The sequence below is a fragment of the Sminthopsis crassicaudata genome, chromosome 2, assembly GCF_048593235.1.
Source record: "Sminthopsis crassicaudata isolate SCR6 chromosome 2, ASM4859323v1, whole genome shotgun sequence".
Taxonomy (NCBI): domain Eukaryota; kingdom Metazoa; phylum Chordata; class Mammalia; order Dasyuromorphia; family Dasyuridae; genus Sminthopsis; species Sminthopsis crassicaudata.
In genome coordinates, this window is record NC_133618.1 from 102,862,264 (window position 1) to 102,885,877 (window position 23,614).

The window sequence follows — 23,614 nt, forward strand, 5'->3', positions numbered from 1 at the left end:
CTTAGGTCTTCTCAGTCAAACACTAGATATTATTATATGCTTCTTATGTGGTAGACACTTATGAGAGATGCAGAAGATTCAAAGCTAGAAATGAAAGTTTTGTCTTCTCAAGTTGTCTACATTCTATGGAGGTACAACATCTACATATATAAGTATATACAAAATAAGTCTACAGTTTAAAAGAGGACATTTTTATCTGGATTTTAAGATATCTTTTTCTCTGAATATACCCTGAAATACTATCTTTTGTTATTATGGGATAAATATATGTCATCATTGTTTTTTCCCAAAGTTTCAGAGACTTTTTTGAAGCACACATTTATTCAGTACTTGATTTGTGAAAGGCATTCTGAACTAAGTACCTGAGCCATGATTGCTGCTTTCAATAGATTTTAAAATCTAGTAGTGGAAAGAAGACATGAACATAAATTACCATAATGATAATTAGAATGTGATGAGTACAAACAAATTGTGAAAGTCCAAGAGAGACAGATTGCTTCCAGCTAGAAGGATTGTCTTTAAATGCTAACAAAGCAATTAAGAAACTGAGTTATACACTCTGAAAATAACACATTTCAACTTAGAAATTCATTTTAACTTGATTCAACAAACACTTCTACATCACCAATCAAAATCTGGTTGGAATTATGTCCTCACTTTCAATTCCTCTCATGGCTTCTTCTAACTTCTGAAAGATAAAATTATCTAAAAGGTCAAATATCAGTCCTCACTGTATCATGTTTACATTAGTTTTGAGAAGAAAAATGTTGTTCTTAGAAAAATAGAACCCTTAAAATAAATCAAAAACAATTACTCATAGCACCAAAGCATAATGGAGGTATAAGATACAAAAGATTATTCTTACAATATTATTACAGTACTTTTTACATTCCATAATGGTTCATTCTTATGTTACTATAACATGGAATTTTACTACAAAACAAAGGCAAATGTGTACTTTACTATATATTACAAGTAATATACTAATATATATAAAATATATAATCTGTGTCAGATTACAAGAGTATGAGTACATGTCATTTTTTGTTTTAACTAAGAACTAAATGCTACTTCAATGTGTTGCTTTTCAACTTAATAGTTTGGTGGGAGAGTATATATTATTAAATTTTAACATTAACATAACTTTAATCTGGGAGCAGCTAGGTGGTGCAGAAGATAAAGCACCAGCCCTGATTCAGGAGGACCTGAGTTCAAATCTGGTCTCCGACACTTAACACTTCCTAGCTCTGTGACCCTGGGCAAGTTACTTAACCCCAGCCTCAAAAAGAAAAAACAAAAACAAAAACATAACTTTAATCCTCAGTAAACATTTATTGAATATTCATTTAATGACAAAAGTAAATCTGTAACTGCATCCCACAATATCTAATTACTTGCATTTTTCTCTAAAGGAAGATTGGTGGCAACATGAAGAAATATTGAGCCATCATTATACACCATCTTATGACTCCCAGACTACCCAAAGAAGTGATTTCAAAGCACCAGAATGTGAGTTGGTTTTGTCAACCAGACACTGTAGGAAACAAAAGGCTGCTTGTGGCATAGGTAAGTGAAACAGTGGCAAAATTTTATTTTTTATTATCTGAAGTATGCTGTTATCAAATAATCTAGAAAGTAGTAGATGTGCTGGTACTTCATCTAAATATATCTTCTCAATTTTAAAAATTACATTTAGGATTGAAGGTCTGTGTCCTCACTTATTCCATTTTAAAGGTAATCAGTCTTTATACCAAAATCTTACTATACATATTATATAATGAAAGGGAATACTGCTTATAAAATATGGTATCTCATATCATATCCAAATCTAAATATTTTTCCTAATTTACAGAATCACAGAATTTCTGAATTGGAAGAAAACTCAGAGGTATCCTAGTCTAATAGAAGAAGAATAGCTAAAATATTTTAAATGTTTTTAGATTTTTCAGATTCTACTAAAATCCTGGAGAGGTATCATTATTTTCACTTTACGGATGAGAAAACTGAAACAGATCAAAATTAATGACTTGTTCAGGATTGTCCAACTAAGTATATGAGGCTGGTTTTGAACTCAGGTCCATTTAATTCCAGGTCTAGCACTGTATCTACTACACTGCCTAGCTTCTTCTACTTCATAGCTGAACAAGGTAGCTAAAATTATGAATGCTATATAGTTAAAGAACAAAAGGTAAGGGAAAGAAAAAGGAGTATAAGCATACATACATACATACATATTGTGTATATGCATAAATATACATGTATGTTATACATCTACACAAACATATGTATATTTGTGCATATCTATTGCTACATAATCAAAAACATGTTTTAGACCTGCAAAGATGGAAAAGCAATAAAAAAAGAGGATGAGAAAAGGAGTTAATGAATCCAACCAAAATTATCATTAGCAAAAGGTTTTTGTTAAAAACAAATTTGATTTGTTTTTCAGTTAGATTTAATTTTAAAAATAAGCATTGCAAAGCAAGTCTATATTCCCTTCCAACAACAAAAATGATTAATAGAGTCTATACATTTGCTGATAAAAATGAATCATTATGATGAAATATGAGTTCAGAATTAGTCTCACAAACTTAGAACATAGTTGATTCTCTTTGGGTCAAAAAGTTACAAAAATAGAAATAAATTGTGTCTATCTTTGTAATAAGATATAATCTGATTTAATGAATAAGTAGAATAAATTATTGAAATAAATTGGATTATTTGATTTACATATAGCAAAACATATATGGAACGTATTATACCTTATAATTTATGACAGTATATTTGAATGAATTTAACTTTTATGTAAAACAATTTTGAAATGGTTTTTTTTCCTGAAGCAATTGGAATTAAATGACTTGCTCAGGGTCACACAAATGTTAAGTGTCTGAGGTCGGATTTGAACTCAGTTCCTCCTGACTTCAGGGCTAGTGCTCTATTCACTGTACCACCTAACTGCCCTGAAATGTTTTTTTTTTTTTAATAGAATTCAATATAGCTAATGAAAAAATATCTGAAAATTAAATGAAAAGGAATTGGCTAAGACATTAACCTATATAAATTAATCAAAAAGGATAATGATGTTAAATAAAGTTTCATTTGCACTGGAAACCATTAAGAGAAATAGACAAAAATGTTATCTCATGATAATTATAAGTAACAAGAATTTAACAATATCAACATTAAATCCATCAAGTAATTTGCTTTACTAAATCAATGATTCCTGATGTCATTGGGGTGAGTGCTTCTTCCATACATATCAAAACACCTCTACAACTTAATAGATGATTTTCAAGAGTTGCTATAGCAAAAAATATTTATTATATTGAGGTCAACCAAGTGATGAATACAGTGGGATATAGAAATATTTTGTCACTGGATACTATTATAAAAAATCAGAAGTACTGAAACTCAGCATGAACTCAAACTAATGGGGAAAGCACAAGAAAAGGAATGGTGGATTTCTCTTCTTCACCCACACACTTTTCTTAACTAACTGGGGAGAAAGGAAAATTACAAAAAAGCCATGTCAAACATGCAGCTCACAATATTCCCAGTAGGGCAGGAACCAGATTGTGATGTAATAGGAAAATATTTAACAAAAGAAAAGTACAATAAAACATAGAAAATGTTGTTTAGTCATTTAAATCATGTCCAACTCTTTGTGACCTCATTTGAGGTTTTCTTGGCAAAGACATTGGACTGATTTGTCATTCATTTCTTTATCTCATTTTACAGAAGAGGAAACTGAGGCAAAAAGAATCAAGTGACTTTTTACTACTTTGTAGTTTGACAACTGGTAACTGCTAGCCTCCCTTACTTTCTACTTTTTTTTTTTTCAAAATTTCCCTTAAGATTCTTGCTCTTTTATTCATCTAGATAAATCTCATTGTTTTTATCCAGATGTATAAAAATAGTTCTTTGGCAGGTTAATTTGCAAATTGGCACTTTAATGACAGATTTATGCCTATATTTTCTAATTTTTAAAAACAGAAATAGAGGTGTTGTATTTTGTCAAAAACTTTCTACATCTGTTAGTATACTTTTTTATTATTAATTTGATCAATTATATTTTAGCTTTTCTCATATTAAACCAACCCTGCATTCCTGGTATAAATCTAACTGGTCGTAGTAATCATTATGATATACAATATCATAAATTTTGTTAATAGCATCATAGCTCTTTGCTAATTTTTAAAGCTCTTTGTCAGTGTTCATTAAGAAAATTGATGTATAATTTTTATTCTATGTTTTGATTTTCCTTAGCTGACATATCAAAACCATATTTATATCATATCAAGAATTTGGTAAGATCCCTTCTTTTTGTATTTTTTTTGTCCAAATTGTTTATGTAAAACTGGGTTGATTCTTTAAAATTTGTTTTATTTATTTGTTTGATAAAATTATCTTATAAATCTATCTAATGATAGGCTTTCTTAAATTTGGAATTTATCAGTAACTTGTTTAATTTCTTTTTCTGAGATTGGCTTATTCGGTTAATCTTAAGTATTTTATATTTTTCAAATATTCATATATTTCTTTTTTCTGAGACTGGTTCATTTTGTTAATCTTAAATGTTTTATATTTTTAAAATATTATTACATTTTATTTAAGTTGTCACTCTTAACAGGTAGTCGGATAAAATAGTTTAATAATTTCCTATAAAGGAGAAATTCTTCAAATGTATTGATTTTTTTAAAACCATAAAAATATAATCAACAAAATATAGACCAATATGCTTGATTTTTATTTTCTGGGAAAATTCTAGAATGGATTATTGAAGAGATAGCGAATATGTAGAAAAGAACATTGTTATTACAAAAAATAAGCAAGGCTTTATCAAGAGCAGGCCATATCTGATTAATTTTATTTTCTTTTTTTGGTAGGATTTGAATTGCTAGATTAAAGGAATTCTGTAGATATAGTCAATCTGATTCTTAACATGTTATTTTTCTAGAAATGAAAAAGATATAGCATAAATAAATGTTACAATTAGAGGCTTTAGCAGATGATTCAAAAGTGATTTCATTAATGATTCAGTTTTAACTTAAGAAGGTCTCTAATGAAATGCCCTAGGGATCTTTGTTTGACTCTCTACTATCTAACATTTTTACCTATGACCTGGATAAAGATATATTTGTCACACTTATCATATTTGCATATAATACAAGGCTGGGAAAAATAGCTAACTCACTGAATGATAATAATAATTCAAAAAGAACTATACAGACAAAATGAGTCTAATAAGATCAAATTAATAATGGTAAATATACTTCACAAGTCCAAGATTTGGGGAAAGTTGTGACTAGGCAACACTTTGAATGAGATCTTATGGTTGTCTACAAGTTGAATGTCAGTCAACAGCATAATCTGACAGCCATAGAATCTATTGAAATATTATATTGCATTAAGAGGAACATGATATCCAGAAATAAGGAGATAATAGTCTTACTTTGTTTTGCCTTGATCAGATCACATTGGGAGTACTATGATCAGTATAGGGCACCACACTTTAGTGATGAAGTTGTTAAACTAGAGTGTATTCAGAGGAAAGCAAATGGCATGGCAAACAGCTATGGGCTAATGCTATATGAGAATCAGCTGGGAAAAAAAAATAAGATTTTTAACTTGGAGAAGAAAAAACATAGGGGAGATAGAGTATTTATTTGAAAGGTTATTAAGTACAAAAAAGATATGGCTTAGTTTGCTTAACCCCAAAGGTCAAAACTAAAAGAAAAGAATAAATTTCACAAAATGGCAAATTTCAACTTGGTTTAAGGAAAAACTTCCAAACAATGTTATCTAATGATAGAATAAGCTTTGGCAGAGATAGTGTCTTTCCCTTATTGGAAGTCTACAAATAAAGACAGGAAGACATCTTGTGTGTGTGTTGTACATAAGATATGGGCTCTGCTAAATAGCTTCTGAGTTCCCTCTAAATTTATAGTTCTGTGTTTATTCATATACTTGCAGCCTTTAACTATCATATGACAAGAGTGAAATTCATTTTTAGGATGCTAAAAGCATTAAAAATTAATAGAAACAATCACAAAATTCAAAACAATAGATTCCTTTTAATCAGATGATAAATCAAGTAAAAAAAAAAAGAAATTGAAAAGAAGTTTAATGAAATAGCTTGATTTAACAGCTTTCCAAAGAGAAATTGAAATATCAGTGAAACACTTTTTCCCAAATACATAAGTATCTCCAATAAAAATGATCATCAATTTGGACACAAAGAACCCTTGATAAATTGTAAAAGACATTTGTTTCTATGTGTATGTAAAATATTTTTCATTTATCCAACATTTATTAATTTCCTATAATTTTCTTGTATAATATATTAATATTATTTTATTATATAATATAAAAATAAAGTAAATAATAAAATCTGACTAAAAGGTACAAGATTTAGAACTTATTATAGTAGTAGAATTATGATGTGGTTAACAGGGTTTCACTCATCATTAGATAGATCTAATATAATACTTCTCTGCTCTAGAAATTTGCATCAAAGGATCTGTCATTTTTTCTATCATTCTTAGCATTTAAGCATGAAGTCATAGATAGTATTTCCAACCCCTCCAAAAAATGTTAGATTGCCCACCCTTCTCTCCCTTCTTCTTTCTTTTATTTCACCCTTTCCATGTTTATATCTCAATTGCATCTTTCTATCTGTATTCCTATTGAGCACATTAAGAATGGAAAATCAAGGCAGTTTATATTGTTTATAAGAAAAGAGTAAACATCTAAATCAAGGAAAGGATAACAGCCTTTTCCCTGTGCTTAGAAGAAAATGCTTCCATCTTCCATGAAAAGGAGCTCAAGGGGAGAAGGCATAGGCAAGATTTTTTGCCTTAAAGTCTGTAGGGGAAAGGAAGGGGAAAAGTTGACACTCAGCAATACAACATCTGTCCTGACACTTCTCATTCCTAGTTGGCTGAAATAGCCAGCCTTGGTTCTGGAGGCATCACCTTGTTCTCTGTGATGATTACCTCTTCCCAAGTTTGTGCTGTTCTAGCTCCATGGAACTTAACGTTTCTCCCCCAGCTTCATGCTTCACTTCAAGAGCGGAATTATGTCCAAATAATTCATTTATTGGACATTTTTAAGGGTGGGGGAAGAAGACTATCATTGTTTATCCTATGATGTTTCTTACTTTCTAATTCACATTGGAGACCCATTCACACCCAGTAAAGATATTAGCTGGCATTTCTGCACCTTAACAATTAATTTATCTAACATCTTATTGTCAGCCCATTTTTTTTGTGATTTAGTCCTGAATCTTTCAAAGATAAATGCCTTTATGTTGAGATACATAGATAGATGGATAGATAGATAGATGATAGATATCAGAGAAGTTCTAACTCATGCTTCAACAAGAATCCCTTCTACAATATACTCAACTAGTGCTCATCTCTTCTTTTTAAAGGCTTCTCTTAAGTATTCCGTTCTGATTTTGCACACAAAAACTTGACAACTTAGATCTCAATTCAACTTATGAGAACCAGAACTTTGATGGATTTAGCATCTCACTGATCTACATTTCCATTTTTAACCATGCTATAGTATTCCATTATATGAAAGTCTATTGTGTGTAGATTATTCCCCCACTCACTAAGAAACATTGAAACCTATCTCCACCATCTCACTGTATGTATTTCTTTTTCATGTTATCTTATAAGTGCTCCATAGAGAATTTGTGTCATGCATTAGAGATCTTCCCCAGAATCTTTTAATATTTTGTGAATACCATATATCCCACTTAGGCTATTCATCTTTATCCTTTATTTTCTTTACAAGTCTGGACCCAACCTCTTTCCTCAAAAATTCTTGTCCTCCTTTACATTTTTATGCCTTTTCTTGCATACAAGTAAAAATATGCAATTTCCTACAGCTTACTTATAATTACTACTCATTCTTCCATTACCCTGAAGTTTTGAATATTAAGAGACAATGGTGTTCCATGTTTTTCAGCCATCACTGTTTAAAAGATGGACTTGAAAATAAGAGAGAATTCTGGAATCATTGAAAATATTTCATGATTTCTTAAAATAAATCCAATTCATTCTCCTTATCTTCTTATTCACTCTGGACTTAGATCTTTGTCTATCTGCAGTGCCTAACCAAGATTATATATACTGATGGATTAATTTATCTATAGAAGATTCTTTTTCTCATTTACATATTATGCAATGCATCCTCCATGACAGAAATGAACACATTTAGCGAGTATGTCTCTTCCTTTTATGCTTTACCTGATACTGGTGATCAGAGGATTGTTGAACAAAATCATCTCTTGATTGTAAAGCAGATATCTACAAAGACTTATTTATTGAGCAATTAAAAGTTTGAACCATCTATGATCTCAGGTTTAAGATTATAGGAGTGAAGCAGCAGATTCCAAGAATATAGAACTGAAAATTTAAATGTCAGGGCTGTCCAGACAATGAATGGCCAGGCTGACCTATGATGGTCTTAGTGGCAGAGAAGATTTTACATGTACCAAATGGTACCCATTAATGACATCATGAAATGATGGATAGATTGCTGAACTTATGACACTTCTAGCTTTATGACCCTAGAAGTAATTTAACCTCTCTTGAATTTCCATTCCTTCATTTACAAAATGGAAATAGCAGTAGCACTTAAGTCCAAATGAGATATTTGCAAAATATTTAACAAAACTTAAAATGCCCTATAAATATCTGCCCTTCTTTATTATGTAAGTTTAGCATATACTGCTATGTGATATCACTTATTGATATGTCCTCTATAGGTGATTTACCAACTGCAACTTTGTTACATGTATGTACTGTATACATATAGTAGTATGTTTCTACTTCTGTTCCATATATGTAGTCTGTTACACAAAGTTTGAAAAGACTACTTGTCTCATTGTGGGGGTGAGATGGTAGATTCTTAATATCAAAAAGATGAAAGTACATTTGGGGAGGATAAAGTGTGGTGGGAACAATATCCTATTCCCACCGAGGAACTGACCATGCTGAGTATATTTCAAATAATTCCAACCTCTAGCACTCATCCAAGAATAAACTGAAACATCACTACACATTTATTAAGTATCTGCTATGTGTCAGGTGTTGTACCAAACACTGGGATACAGATACAATAAATACAGTCCCTGCCTTCTGCGACCTAACAGTCAAATGAAGGAAGACAATGTACAAAAGAAAACTGAAAAATGATTGGGGGAGGGAGGGAGATGGGAAAGAAAGTATCCAATATGGGGTATTATAGAGGAGTACTGGAAAGTGTTATATTTGGAAGGAATAATTGGATAATCAAATAATGCTTTCAGGAACATTTGAAGGGTAGCAGCCATTTGGTAACAAGAACATTTAAGACCTGATCCATTTCTTTTACAGTTCTTTCTTATTAAATGTTTGCTCTGGTTTCATAATTATCTGATTTAGTCTGGCACAGAGTCATTGAATAGGGGCTTAGAGGTATGGATTTTAATAGTCAGTGACCAAACAAAGATGATAAATCCAAATGAATTTGAAAAGGGTTTTAAATCTGTAAGAGAAGAGATGCTGTAATTGTTCTTATCAAAGAATACTATAAGATCTTACACATGGAAGCTTACCTCCGTGGAATCCTCAAATTCTTTACTGAGACTTACTTTAATATTTGATCCATTGCTTATTTAAATATGCTATCCTGTTCTCTCATCAAATACATCCCCAGTATATGCATTGGCCATTCTCACAAGTACTTATGGAATTGAGAAAGTAGCACATAGATTGGTTATTATTACTGTTTTCTTAATTTCTTTTGGGGGGCATTACTACTAAAATATATTGCATTCTTTTAGATTTTCTCTTTGAAATATCTAGAAATTTTATGTCTGAATACCTTTAAATGTGTCACCCTTGAATTTCATCCTGATGTATTTGGAGAAATTCAAGAACTTTGGTTGATAATTTTTCTTTTTCATTTCCATGTATATAGCTCATCAAGTACTTAGGTGTTAAGGGCACATAGTAGCTCCATTGTCATAAATGATTAATGAAGGTGATTTTAGAAATACTGACAGATTGGTTTCATTTCACATATTATTGTCTTCTTATTTCATCTATAAATGTGTTTTGGTACATCTAGTTTAGTGAGGTCTCACACTAAACTCTCAGTAAGCTTGTTTCCTTTTTTATTTTTTTTAATTTATTTTTTTATTTTTTTTTATTTATTTGTTATTTTATTAAAATAATACTGTCCATAATCTTCTATCATCTTTTTCTTTAATGCTTTACAATTGAGCTTATTCTCTAAACTTGTATTGTCCTTGGCAAGAAGATCAAATGTTTCCTAACTGAGTTTCTTCCAGTGCTCTGTTACATCACTGAATCTTCTTTTTTAAAAATTACAGTAATCAGAGATAATGTCATTATTTTTTATCCATTTCCTATGTTTCAGAGCTAATAGCTTATTTAAATATATTTGTTGGAACTGTTATAATTGCCTTTGATATCCATTTATTGTCTTTATTCTCTCTTCTAATTTGATATTAATGTAGACTTTTACTCTAATCAGTCAATGATCTAACTATCCATTGTCATCTTACTTTAAGATGATCCCCATATTTATAATGAGTCATTTCCTGTCACATTTAAGATGTAGTCTCATTGATTTTTTGATGTATTTTATTCACTATATTCTGTGCCTTCTGATTCTTTTCTGAATGAAAGAATGATATAATAGACTGATAGATTTAGAGCGGAAGGAACTTTAAATGTCATTTTATAGATAAAGAAACAGACCCAGAGAGGGAAAGTAATTTGTCCAAGACCACTCAAGTAGTGTGAAGCTTTTAAATAAGTGTCAAGTCTTTTACTTCATCACAAGTAATATCTCCAACTTTTTTTATTTTCACTTCTTTCTTAAAAGCCACAATTATCAAGGCATACTCTGATTTGGTTGGAGGATATTGTTGAGATTATGGTAAGATTTCTCTACTTATGCTGTGTCCCTCAATCTTGCTCCATCCCTCTTCCATTATAAGATAACAGTTGCAGTCACAGAAAAGAGAGCCAAGAGTGCTAAGAATCTCATTTTTAGGTCATCTACCAACATTATTTTAGTTTCTGGTTAATAAAACTTAAGCAAATATTTGGGATTCAGTCTATATTTAAGAATTTATTTCATTTTATTTTATTTTAACATTTTTTAAAATAAAATGTTTTATTTTGACATTTAAGATGTAGGTACATAAAGGAAAAGTGGTAGTCAAGAAGACCAATTTGACTGGATCAAAGAGTTTATGAAAGGAAATATGTAATCGAGTAAGAAAAGGCAAGCAAGTTGGAGCCATAAAGGGGCTTGAATATTAAGAGAGAAGTCTATACTTGATCCTAAAGTTAACAGGGAGCCAAGATCATCTTACCTACTTGTTTCTTACACACTGTGGCTTTCCTCCACACAAAGACAGGAGAATGGAATATCACAGATGAAAAGCAACAAAAAGGTCAGATTATCTTGGTTTCAGGGATTTTTTTGTTTTTTAAATATTTTGTGGGTTTTTTCCCCTTCTCACATCACCATAGTATCCATCGTATCTTTTCCTTCCACCTCGTTGAGAGCCATCCCATATGACAAATACTAATTTTTTAGGAAGAAAAAATAAGTTAGCATCACTAATTAATGTGTTGACCAAGTCCAAAAGCATGTACATTGTGTAACAGATTAGGGAAGGCTTCTCATATCTCTTGATTTGAGTCCCAACTTATCTTTATAATTTTGTTATCATTGCTTTTCATTTTTGATGTGTCATTATTTCTATTTATATTGTTTAGTCATTGTTTATATTGTTTTCTTGGATCTTTTTATATTTCATTCTGCATCAGCTCATTGACATCTTTCCTTGCTTCTCTGTATTCTTCATACATATCACTTATTATACATTCACATACCATAGCCATGCCCTAATTGATGAACGTCTACTTTGTTTCTAATGCTTTTTTGTTGTTGTTTTAGTTATGTCTGACTCTTCAAGACCCCATTTGGGTTTTTCTTGGCAAAGATACTGGAATAGTTTATTAGTTCCTTTTCTAGCACATTTTACATATGAGACGAAAACTGAGGCAAACAGGTTTTAGTGTCTTGCCCAAGGTTAGCTAATAAATGTCAGAGTCTTTTCTGACTCTTCCAGCACTCTACTCAGTGTACCACCTGCCCCTTCCCACTTTTAGCTATCACAAATAGTACTGCTTTAATATTTTGGAATATATAGGACTTTCCAAGGAGACTATCATATTATCAGTAAATAGGGAGTTCTATCTCTTCATTATCTTTATTCTTTTAATTCCTTTCTCTTATATTTTTGGTATTGCTAGCATTTCCAAAGCTATATCAAATAAGAATGGAGAGAGAGCAGGTATCCTTGCTTTACTCATTTGTTTATTGTTTAAAAAAAAAAAAGTATAGAATGTCCTCATTGCATTGTGATGCTTGTTTTGGGTTTTAAGTAGTTGCTTTTTGTGATATTTTTTAAAAGGTCCCCATACTTTGTAGGGTTTTTAACATGAAAGAGTGTTGTATTTTATCAAATGCTTTTTCTGCAACTATTTAGGTGATCATGTGGTTTTGGATGCTTTGGTTTAATATTATTATGATTGCTTTTCCAGTACTGTACCATTTTTCCATTCCTAGTATAAATCCCTCTTGATAATGAGTAATTTCTTAGATACATTTCTGTAATTTGTTTAATAGGATTTTGCTTAAAATTTTTCAGTCAATATTCATTAATGATATTGACTCAATTTTTTTCTTAGTTTAGGTATTCGAATTATATTTGTCTCAAAAAAGGATTCTAGTGGTGTTCTTTCTTTCTCAATGTTTGAGAATAATTTGTGAAACATGGGTACTAACTCATCTTTAGAAATTTGATAGTATTTTCCTGTAAATCCATCATCAGGTGCAGGAGTTGGGCCCCCCAGCTTTGGTAATTCCTTTACAACTGAGATCAGGTTATTTAAGATATTTATCTGGTCTTCTGAAAATTTGAGTATTTTATATTTTTAAGATATTCTATTTCTTTTAGTTTCTTAGTTTTGTTAGCATATAATTGTGCATAATATGTTCTTATTATTCTTTTTATGTTTTTGGTTTTATTATTTCACCTTGTTTATTTGGTATTTTATTGATATGATTTTCTGCTCCTTTCTTTTTAATCCAATAGTTGTTATTGAGTCATTTCAGTCATATCTAACTCTTCCTGATCCCATTTTGGGGTTTTCTTAGCAAAGAGAATGAAGTGATTTGTTGCTGTTGTTTGTCCTTCATTCTTGAAGGGGGGACCCCTATATTGGGGAAGGAATGCCATAACATGCACGTGAGTTGTATTTAAGTGAAGGAGAGCTGTGCAATGTCACCTGCCTCACTTTCCCCTCTAGAGCCTTCTGGGTACAGTGGCCAAATATAAATCAAGAAGACTGGAGATGGCCCCGGATGAAATGGACCTTTTAAATTAAGTTTAAACTAAATGTTTTAAACTTTTAAACTATCAGGTCTCAGTTTGATTGAGACTACTCCCATTCAGTAGTTTAGGCTAAGTAGTATTTGAGGCAAAGAATTTCCTCTTTCACCTATTCCCCCCAAATCCAAATAAATAAATAAATCTGAGAGAGAAAGACCCTCAGAATTTCTGGCCAAAGCAGAAATAATTGCTATTTACATGCAATCTGAGTCAATCAGGACCCAAACAATGACCAAATGGGACTTGGCCTAGGACGAATTGGTAACCAGTGAGAATCAGATTGGTTTTGCTTTAGAGGTCTTTAAGATTCAAAAAGAAAAAAAAATGCTTTTAAGACTATCTGTAGGTAAGGATTTGATACATTATGTGGACAGAGAGAGGAATGGGAATGTTTACTATTCCCTTCTCCGAATCAGATTAAGGGTTTATCAATTTTATTGGTTCTATTAGAGGGGAAAATGGTTTTTATTTAATTTTTATGTTTTACATTTCTAATATTGATTTTTAGTTTTTGTTGACTTGTTGATTTACAATTTTAAAAAAAATCTGTGCCCCATTAATCTTTTTCTATCTTTAAAATATATGATTATACGAATATTATTTTTCCCCTAAGGACTGCTTTAGCTGTATCCAAGAAATTATGATTATTTTGTTTCATCATTACAACTTTCCTTTATATAGTTATTAATTATTTCTATGATATGTTCTTTGACCCACTAATTAAGATTTCATTGTTAAGAAAAAAAGAAATCTAGTATTATATGTGGTCCCTGAACCAATGTTTATTCTTATTGCTTTATATTCTGTAAAGGATGTATTGATTGTTTCTGCCTTTTATTTATTTATTGTTCAATATCACTATGCCCTAATTCATGGTCAGTTTTTGTAAAAAGTCCATGTGGCACAGAGAAAAATGTGTTTTATTTTGATGACTCATTTAGAAGCTGCTAAAATTTAACTATAGTTTCTCCACAAACTTGTTCAGTTCAATATTTTTCCTTTTGTTTATCTGTCAGATTTATCCAAAATTGATAGAGGGATATTGAAGTCTCCTGTTATTACCTTATGTTTTCTTGAATCTAAGATTGTTTCTTTTATGAATTTGATTTTAAGATAGTTAGAGCATATAACCCTTTCTTGATTTGTTACCTCTTTCTAAAGAGAAAGATTTGTTTTATTAGTTTTTCTCTTCTGTTTTTACCTGAGTATATATTTCTATCCTCTTTCACCCTCTCAATTAGGTAGATTGCCCCTTCCTGTCCTTACCTTTAGCTAGTCCAGACCATTAGTTATTTTTTAACTTCATTTTTCTGTACTCCTTTTGATTAAAAAAAAAAAAAAAAAAAAAGATCTCTTTCAGATCAGATTCATGACTCTTATCTCTCTCTTTTCTCGATATTCTTCATATACTCAAAGCTTCCAAGATATCCATTTTAGGCTATAACTTTTAGGCACTTTCTGCCAAGGCCTTGCAAGGCTTTCCCCTTACATCCCTCTTTTCTACTATGTCTCTTGGGGGAAAAAAAAATGAATTATTGTAAGGGCCAGAGAGAATATTTCTCTATAGTAGGACACACTTTCCTTCCCCTCTACCACCCACCAAATTAATCTATACCCTCTCCTGTTGACCTTTTCTTTGCCACATTTGCAAAAATCTCTATCTCTATCATTGCTGTTTCACTCCTCCAGATGTCAGCTGCTTCTATGGATTCTATCTACCCCTTCCCAAGACATGGAGGCTCTTTAGGCCTCCTGAAGCTTCCATGTCTCAACCATTGTAAAGTCCTCCTCTCCTTTCTCTCATAGAAGCATGTATCCATGGTTCTCCCTCCTATCTTGAAAGTACGGCCTCCTTTCTTTCTTCCCTTTTTCAATTTCCCCCTCCTTCTCACCTATTCCCCTGTAGGCTTTTCTTCTTTCTGAGACCACAGAGATCACCTTCTTTTCTGTTTGGCTCATTACTTTTGATATGAAGGACATAAATTCTGTTCTCATAATTCTTGTTTTCTTTTAAACAATCCAGGAAAAGGTACAGTGTATAGGGTACATTGGCCCTGGAGGCAGAAATATGTGGAATCACATCCAGCCTCAGATCTTAGTATCTTAGTAGTTATATACCTGTGCAAGTCATTTAACATTGATTGCCTTAAAAATAATAAGATGGTTCCCTATCACCCTTGGATAAAATTTCCAGAAAGTTTCATCGAATTGCTTTTCCTTCATTTTTCAGTATTTACTTGAAGATGCCTGAACTTGTTTGCTCCTATTTACTTTTATTGTTACTATTTTTCATGTTGGTTTATCTATTTATGCTCAAGGTCTTTAAAATGTCTTCTTCCTGGAATCTTCGGTACTTTCAGTCTCCTCTCTCCTCTTCTCCCTCCCTTATTTTCCTTATTATTCACTTCTGACTTCCTCCCCTCTGACGGAGGTTTCCTTGGGATGTGAATCTCAAAGCATCTCAGCCTTTGCCTGTATTAGGCAATTCACAATTCACCCTGGGATCTCTGCCCCAACTGATTTTTGAATGGCCAGAACTGGTCCCAGTTGGATGCTGTGTAATATTACCTCAGGCTTGGTGTAGTGCTGCACATTTCCTTATGTGCAATGTCCTGTCCTGGTGATCTGTCCCACTTTTCTCTTCCTTAATTTTTTGACCTTCACTAGCAATTCTGAGCTTGCTAGCACTGGGAGTTCAAAACCTGCTTTCTCTGGTATCCAGCCATTCAGAGATTTGTAACCTTGGTGCTTCCAGAATTCAACCCCTTGCAGACTTTTGCTCCTGAAAGACTATGGCTAAGCTGGCTATCAAAGTCTGAGAAAACTTTCAGTCTGAAGCCAAGGACTTTATGGCACTGAAAAGAGTTTTGTGGTTTGTTTGTTTGTTTGTTTTTTTGGAGGGGGGGAGAGATGAGAAGATAGAGATTTAGGAATGGGTTTTGGTAGAAAGCTATCCTTGGATCTACTTCATTGCTGATGTATAAGAGGTGGAGCAGGAGAGTGCAAGATGAGCTTAGTGTTAGTGAATGCCAATTCCTGAATTTTAGGGTTTTTTTAAAAACCTTCTTTTGGATTCTTGATATCCTAGACCATGAAATAGCTGAAATTACTTTTTTTTTGGGGGGGGGAGCATAATTTCTGATTTTGAGTTTTGAGAAGTTATGGAGACTGGAGAAAATGTCTAGTTTACTATTTTGTTGCTCATCAACTAATCACTTTCTATAGTTTTATGTTATGTGGAGTATGCACAATAAGATTGGAAAGATGGTTGGGACTTTAGAGATTTAAATGCCAAAAAGAGGAATCTTTATTTTATCCTATGATTAATAGCAAACCACTCTAATTTATTGAGTAGGAATGAGACATGGTCAGATTTGTACTTTTAGGAAAATCAGTTTGGAACATATTTGAAGATAGATTAGAAAGGAGAGACTTGATGCAAGAAGGCAATTAGAAAGCCATTTCAGTAGTTTAAGAGGAAGATGATAAGGGTCTGAATTAGAGTGGTAGTTTTGTGAGTGAGAGAGATGGAAGCTACAGATATTATTGAGATAAGTTAATGGATGTATTATGGGATGAGAGGAATTGCGCATGACATTAAAGTTACAAGTGATTCTATGAATGGTGGTTCCCTTGCTAGAAATATGTAATTTCAGAAGAAAAATAAATTTTGGAGAAAAGATAAGATCAATTTTTTATATGTTGAGTGTGAACTGTCTATGAGACATTTAGTTCAAAGTATCTAAAAGGCAACAGGTGATGTGATACTGGATGTAAGATATAAGACTGTGGAGTTGGATACACAGATTTTTGCAGTCATCCCCAAAGAATTTAAAATCAAAAGTTTGAAAAGAAAGAATGTTAAATTTGCTTTTATATGTAATTGTGGGAAATAATTTGTTAAATTTAATGTTAAAAAAAGAATGATCAATATCAAGAGAATACCTAGCAGAAAGGTAATCAATAGTGTAAAATGCTACAAAGGGTCAAAATGAATTAGGATTGAGAAAAATCTCATTGTTAATGAAGAGATTATTATTGATTTGGAAAAAGGCAGTTTTAGTTGAGTGATAATACCTCAGGGCTAGATTGTGGATTGTTTGAATAAAAGTGAAACTACTTTTTTTAGGCTAAAAGACAGATTAGCATTACAAAGCTAAAACTTAGTGACCTCTGGAGCCATCTCAATCAACTTTTCCATACTATAGATAAGGAAACTTAGGCTCTTTGAGACTTGAATTACCCAAAGTTAAGAGGAAAGTAACAGGTTTCAGGACCAAGTTCCTTGATTTTGTAGTCAATGCTTTTTTCCTCATACCATACTGGGGTGAATGTGCATACTTTTTCTAACATTTATATATAAATGAATGAATAAAATGGTAGTTTTTTATGTGCTTACTATCGGTGAGGCACTGTCTTAAGGCATGTTGGGGCTAGGTTGTGAAGAGATTAAAGCCAAAGAGGGGAATCTATATGTGATCCTATGCGAAAGGCTCTAAGAATGCAAATACAAGCAAGCAAGACAGTCTCTGACCTCAAGGAGTTTATATCCACAATGGGCTAGCTTATGTAGCGTGATTTTTAAAATGTCCAGGAAGTGATGTGGTTCCCTGCTATTGGATGAAATAAAACAAAGGTTCATCTTTCAGAGCCCGAAGTCCTAAGGGAGTGGAATCTGTATTCCCATGGAAAGGAGATAGGGAGAAGTGAAATGATTTGAAAATGGCCTGGAAATGTTTCAAAATAAGTCATTTAAGTCATTATTGAATTAATATTAGTTACAAGAATATTTAGTAATTCTACATTGCTTATTGGGAAATTTCTGTTGTTTTTTTTCATAAGCAAGTGATGAAGAATTTATTACATCTCAAAATGGATGTATTAGACTGATGTAACATCATTTACATATAGACATAGCTTAATTTTATTCATTTTTAATGAAAGCATGTATGTTAAAATTTTAAGATATTTTATCTCTTTGCACAATTGTTAATGCCCATCTAATTTCACAAAAATGCTCTTTTTCTTAGTTCCATTAGCAATTTCAGATACATTACCAGTCATCGAAAAAAGATTTACACAGCATTTTCCTTTTATACATCAGTTCAGAAAAGGCTTAACACCAAAGGTAAGAGAATTTAGAAATAATTATTTAGGAGTATTTAAGTTTGGTAAATGTATTGTAGGATGTTTTGTTTATTAAAATTACAACATACTCTTGAAAATATGATGTTAAGATCAATTCCGATGAGCGTGACTCTTTCCAACAACGAGATGGTTAATGCCAGTTCCAATGATCTTGTTATGAAGAGAGCCATCTCATCCCAGAGAGAGGAACTGAATATGGATCACAACATAACTTTCTCACTCTTTTTGTTGTTTTTCACTTGCATTTTGTTTTCTTACTCATTTACTTCCTTTTTTTGATCTGATTTTTCTTGTGCAGCAAGAGAATTGTATAAATATGTTTATATATATTGGATTTAACATATATTTTAACACGTCTAACATATATTGAATTGCTTGCCATCTAAGGGAGGGGGTCGGGGAAGGAAGAGAAAATCTGAAACACAAGGCTATGCAATGGTCAATACTGTCAAGTTATCCATGCATATATTTTGAAAATAAGAAGCTTTAAAAATTTTTTTAAAAAGATGTTAAAAATAATCATAATTTTAGCAGTGATTTTTAGTTTAAAAATTGAAATCCTCTTCTAAGTTTTTAACTAATCATTTATAATTCTCTACAATCATTGCTATAATAACTTGTCACAAAATTTGTCATTTTTTATAAATATTTTATAAATTGCTCATTGTTCATTTAAATCATTCTCATAAGGTAAGGTTTTACAGACTTTAATGTAGTTCATATATATCGTCCTATTATATATAATATATATAATATAATATATAATAATATATAATATAATAATATATAATATAATAATATATATTATATATAAAGTACCTTTTCATTAAATCTTCATTTACCACACTTTTCCCTAACTATAAATGTTCATTCTCCCATTTCATTATAATAGCTTTTGTGTCAAACTAATAGTCATTGAGTATACAATCAGAAATCTTTTAGCCCATAAAAAAATTGAAAAGTCAAATCCCTCGTAACTTATGCAACTAAAACTTATACCTGATATAACTTGCCCTGAATATAGAAAAAATATGTGCAAGTTATACAATCCTAAAGACAGAGAAGTTATGAACTATAGAAAAGAAGATGCATTTTTTCTGATTTTTTTTCCCTATGCTTTTCTGTTGTGTTCTCATTTCATCAATAAGAAATTCCGACAGACCAGTCATTATTCCTTTGCCTTTTGGTATTAGAGTCTAGGCTGATAGCCAGCAAACAGGCAGAGCAACAAATGGATGCACTGCCAACACTTGAGCTAATAAATGAACTCAGCTCACAGCTGCATTTGCTAACTGCTTATGTGCCCCTGGTTAACATCAACCTTGTTTCCCTTTCCAGCATCATGGAGCTTTCCTGCCGACAGATATAAAACCAGTAAGACGGCCAACTAAGGGAATAGAAGCATCCCAAAATTCTCGAGGGTCACGCTTTTCAGACCAGTCAAAAACAGAGACGACAAGTACAGTGACCTCATCCCATCTCTGTCACCACAGTTCCCAAAGGTCACCAATTTCTGAGTGTCACTTATCAGAAAAAGACGTCAAAGGAGAATCCAAGGCATACCTCACAGCTCCTGGGAAGGAACAAAAGAGTCCAGGCATTTCTGGAACAGATGAAGTCAATTTTATCCTTCCTCCCAGGAAGGGGCCTTTATATCCACCAATCAAACAGAGATTTTAAAAAGTCAGCAGATCAGTTACCCACAACAGAGTAACACAATCATTGATACTTCCATTAGTTCCTGCAAGGGAAAGAATCTAGATTTATTATGCTGACAATGTTTGCTTTTCTAGTACCAATAACCAAAAATACAAGCTGACCCCAGCTTATTTTTAGAGATAATGTAGTAGTAATCTTGACTAAAACAGTGCTATACTTAGTTTTCAGAAAAACCTATATGTTTCAAGGATTGTAGAAGAATTTGATTGCCCTTTCCTTAAACTACTTTGTTTATATTTTGAGAGCAGATATTTTGCAATAACATAATCCCACTGAATTTAGAATACCTAGCTTAGTAATAACAGCAAAATCCCTTAACTTCTCCAAATCTTTCTTGTTTTTAGAAATGGATAAGAATATTTGTACTATTCCTCCCATCTCTGAGAGAATACGGTGGGAGAAGTACTTTGTAATCTATAAAGTGCTATATAAATATGAGCTGTGATTATTAATAGCTATTTTAATATTAGAAATGATCATGAAACATGAAAATTGAAGCTTATTTTCTTCCATTCTCTTTCTTTCTCTATCTCTTGTCTCTCTGCCTGTCTTGATTTCTTTCTTTGTTTTTTCTTGCCTTCTCAGTGGATAGGAAAAGGGGAAGAAAGTTCAAAACTGAAGATAAAATAAAATAGAAAATGCATAAATGGCTACTGTGTGATAAAACTAATCAGTAACAAAAGAATCAACCATCATAAAGAGAAGAAACCGTAACATAAAAATTGTGTCATTTTTATTTTTCAAAAGCCAGTTATTGTGAATCCATTTTATAGTTTTTACATCTAAAATGTTCTCTTAATAATAGTATTAAGCAGGATAAAAATAATTTCACACAGTGCTTTAATGTACTAGATTTACCTTAAGCCCCTCCAAAACATACAGGTTGAGTATTTGCAAAATATGTCAAAAGATATATTCAGGAATATGAGCAGTTGTAATTCAGAAATTGTTGTATTTATTTTTCATTTGGCTAACTATATTGTTATAGATATAATATGTTATATAATATGTAATGTTTAAAAATGAGCCTGTCCATAAATTTCTAATAAATGCATTAGAGTCATATTTAAATTTATTTTGCCAGCTATGATTAGTTATTTGTTTGAATTTTTAGTTTTAATTTTAATCAGGTCCTATAGTTTACTACAATCATTATTACCTGACAATAAGGACTAATATTCTTAAGTTTCATAATAACATAAATTGTGCATAGTACATTGAGATCTTAAGGCTCTCACTAAGGGTCTACCAAACCTGCTATGTGTCTGGGCCTGGAGTGGGGAAGACCTGAGTTCAAATATGATTTCAGATATTTACTAGCTATGTGATTGTGAACAAATCACTTAATTCTGTTTACCTCACTTTTCTCATTTGTAAAATGAGCCAGAGAAGGAAATGGCAAACCATCCTAATATCTTTGCCAAGAGCATATCAGAAAGGGTTGAGAAACAGATCTATCTGAAAGTGACTAAGCAACAATAGCAATCTCATTTAATAATAGTTCTCAGCAAGTTAGAGAATATCGAGAAAACTAACAAAAATAATATTTTCAGGCATATACCTCAAAAATAAACAATAACAAATTATTTCCCTTATTAAACTGTAAAATCTTTAGTAAAAAAAGTTGTCCCTATATCTCCCCCCAGTGCCTATTAGTAATATAGATATTCATACTCCAAAACCATTTGTTGAAAAAAAATGCTATAATATAAACAGAATTCCAAACATTGAAGGGACAGATAGATGGCACAGTAGATATAGCATTGTCCCTTCAAGTCAGGAGTTCAAATTCAGTCTCAGACATTTGATACTTACTAATTGTATGACCCTGACATAGTCACTTAATCTTAATTGCCTTGCCAAAAATAAATAAAACATCAAATAGCCCTTCCCTTCAGGGTAAATATACTCTGTAGGTCTAATGAACTGTTTCTTCCCTTTGAACTTGTACTGTCTGAGCAACTTGTAGTAATAACAAAATCTAGCAGGAAATGATAAATCCTACTAAATTAATTACAAAATAAATAAAATATCTGAGAGTAAACATTAAAACACATTCATTGAAATCAGGGTTGGCAAGATTGGGTTCTTTTTCTGCTCAAACACTTCCATTTTTATTGTCATTACCAAAATGATATGCAAAAATTCACCTAGGAAGATGGAATGTTGTGATGCTGAATGTTTTTGCTGATGCAAAAAGAGAGGGAGACTGAAGAAATCAATGTATTCTTCATGACAGTTTTTAAATCTATTGGGAAACTATTGGGGAAAAAGTAGTAATAAGTATTTCTGTTCCTGTAATAAAATTAGCTTCTTAAAAACACCTTGCAAACTTGCTTTTTAAGTGTCATTCATACATATATCCAGTGATTATGCAAAAAAACTTATTTTTTTTTGCTTTGAATCTCCTCCAGGTTGCATGATTTTCCTGTATTTCTTGGTTCTAATATCTTTATGGACCAAAAGTAATCAGATGCTCTATAAATTGCTGCCAAATTTCTCTATAATTTTTAAATATATATCTGATCTACATAATGAGTCAAAATATGTATTGCAAGGGGCTGGGAATACAAATATAAATAAAAAGAAAACCTGTTCCTGCCTCTATGGAGTTTACATTCTAATGGAGGAAGACTGCATAAAAGGAAGCTGAAAAAGAGATAAGGCAGAAAAGATGCCCAGCATAGATGGAGAAGCCTGTCATTGTCTAACCTAGTGGGAAATGAAGAGATGTTTAATCTGAATGAAGGTTTACAGAAGTGCTTTCCAATCAGAGAAAGGGGCCACAAAAGCAAAATGTACTTTAAGAATAAATAAAGATCTAAGCAATAAGAAACTGACCAATTCCAGTTACTACCAAAATGATTATTTTTTTTTTGGCTGAGGCATTTGGGGTTAAATGACTTCCCCAAGGTCACACAGCTAAGAAGTATTAACTGTCTGAGATCACATTTGAACTCAGGTCCTCCTGACTTTAGGGCCAGTGCTCTATCCATTGCACTACCTAGCTGCCCCATGAATTGTCATTTTAACTCTTTCGAAGCTTTTGTTTCTAAAATTTTAAAGACTGGTAAAATGTGGATGAAGTAATTCTGAAAATTTCAAAGAAAAATAAATGATTGATTTGACCACAGAGAATTCCAGATTTGCTGTTTTGGTTTTGTCCAGCCCTGGGATTTTATTGACGTAGGGAACTTTACGTAAGGAAACTCTATCTAGTAACAGATCAGTAGCTATTCTGCAGCTTATATT

The 23,614-nt window shown here is 31.8% G+C and overlaps 1 protein-coding gene across 2 annotated transcripts in view; it reads left to right on the forward strand.

The window, feature by feature from the left end:
- CIMIP6 (ciliary microtubule inner protein 6) overlaps positions 1 to 21,383 on the forward strand; it is a 43,598-nt gene extending 22,215 nt beyond the window's left edge. Inside the window, exons 3-6 of one of the 2 annotated variants that reach the window (XM_074285026.1) lie at positions 1,413 to 1,566; positions 18,526 to 18,623; positions 19,982 to 20,102; positions 20,948 to 21,383. In XM_074285026.1, the coding sequence (XP_074141127.1) occupies positions 1,413 to 1,566; positions 18,526 to 18,623; positions 19,982 to 20,102; positions 20,948 to 20,997 (423 nt within the window). In that variant the 3' untranslated portion in view covers positions 20,998 to 21,383. The other variant, XM_074285025.1, reaches the window with a different exon arrangement.
- Positions 21,384 to 23,614: the final 2,231 nt, after the last annotated feature.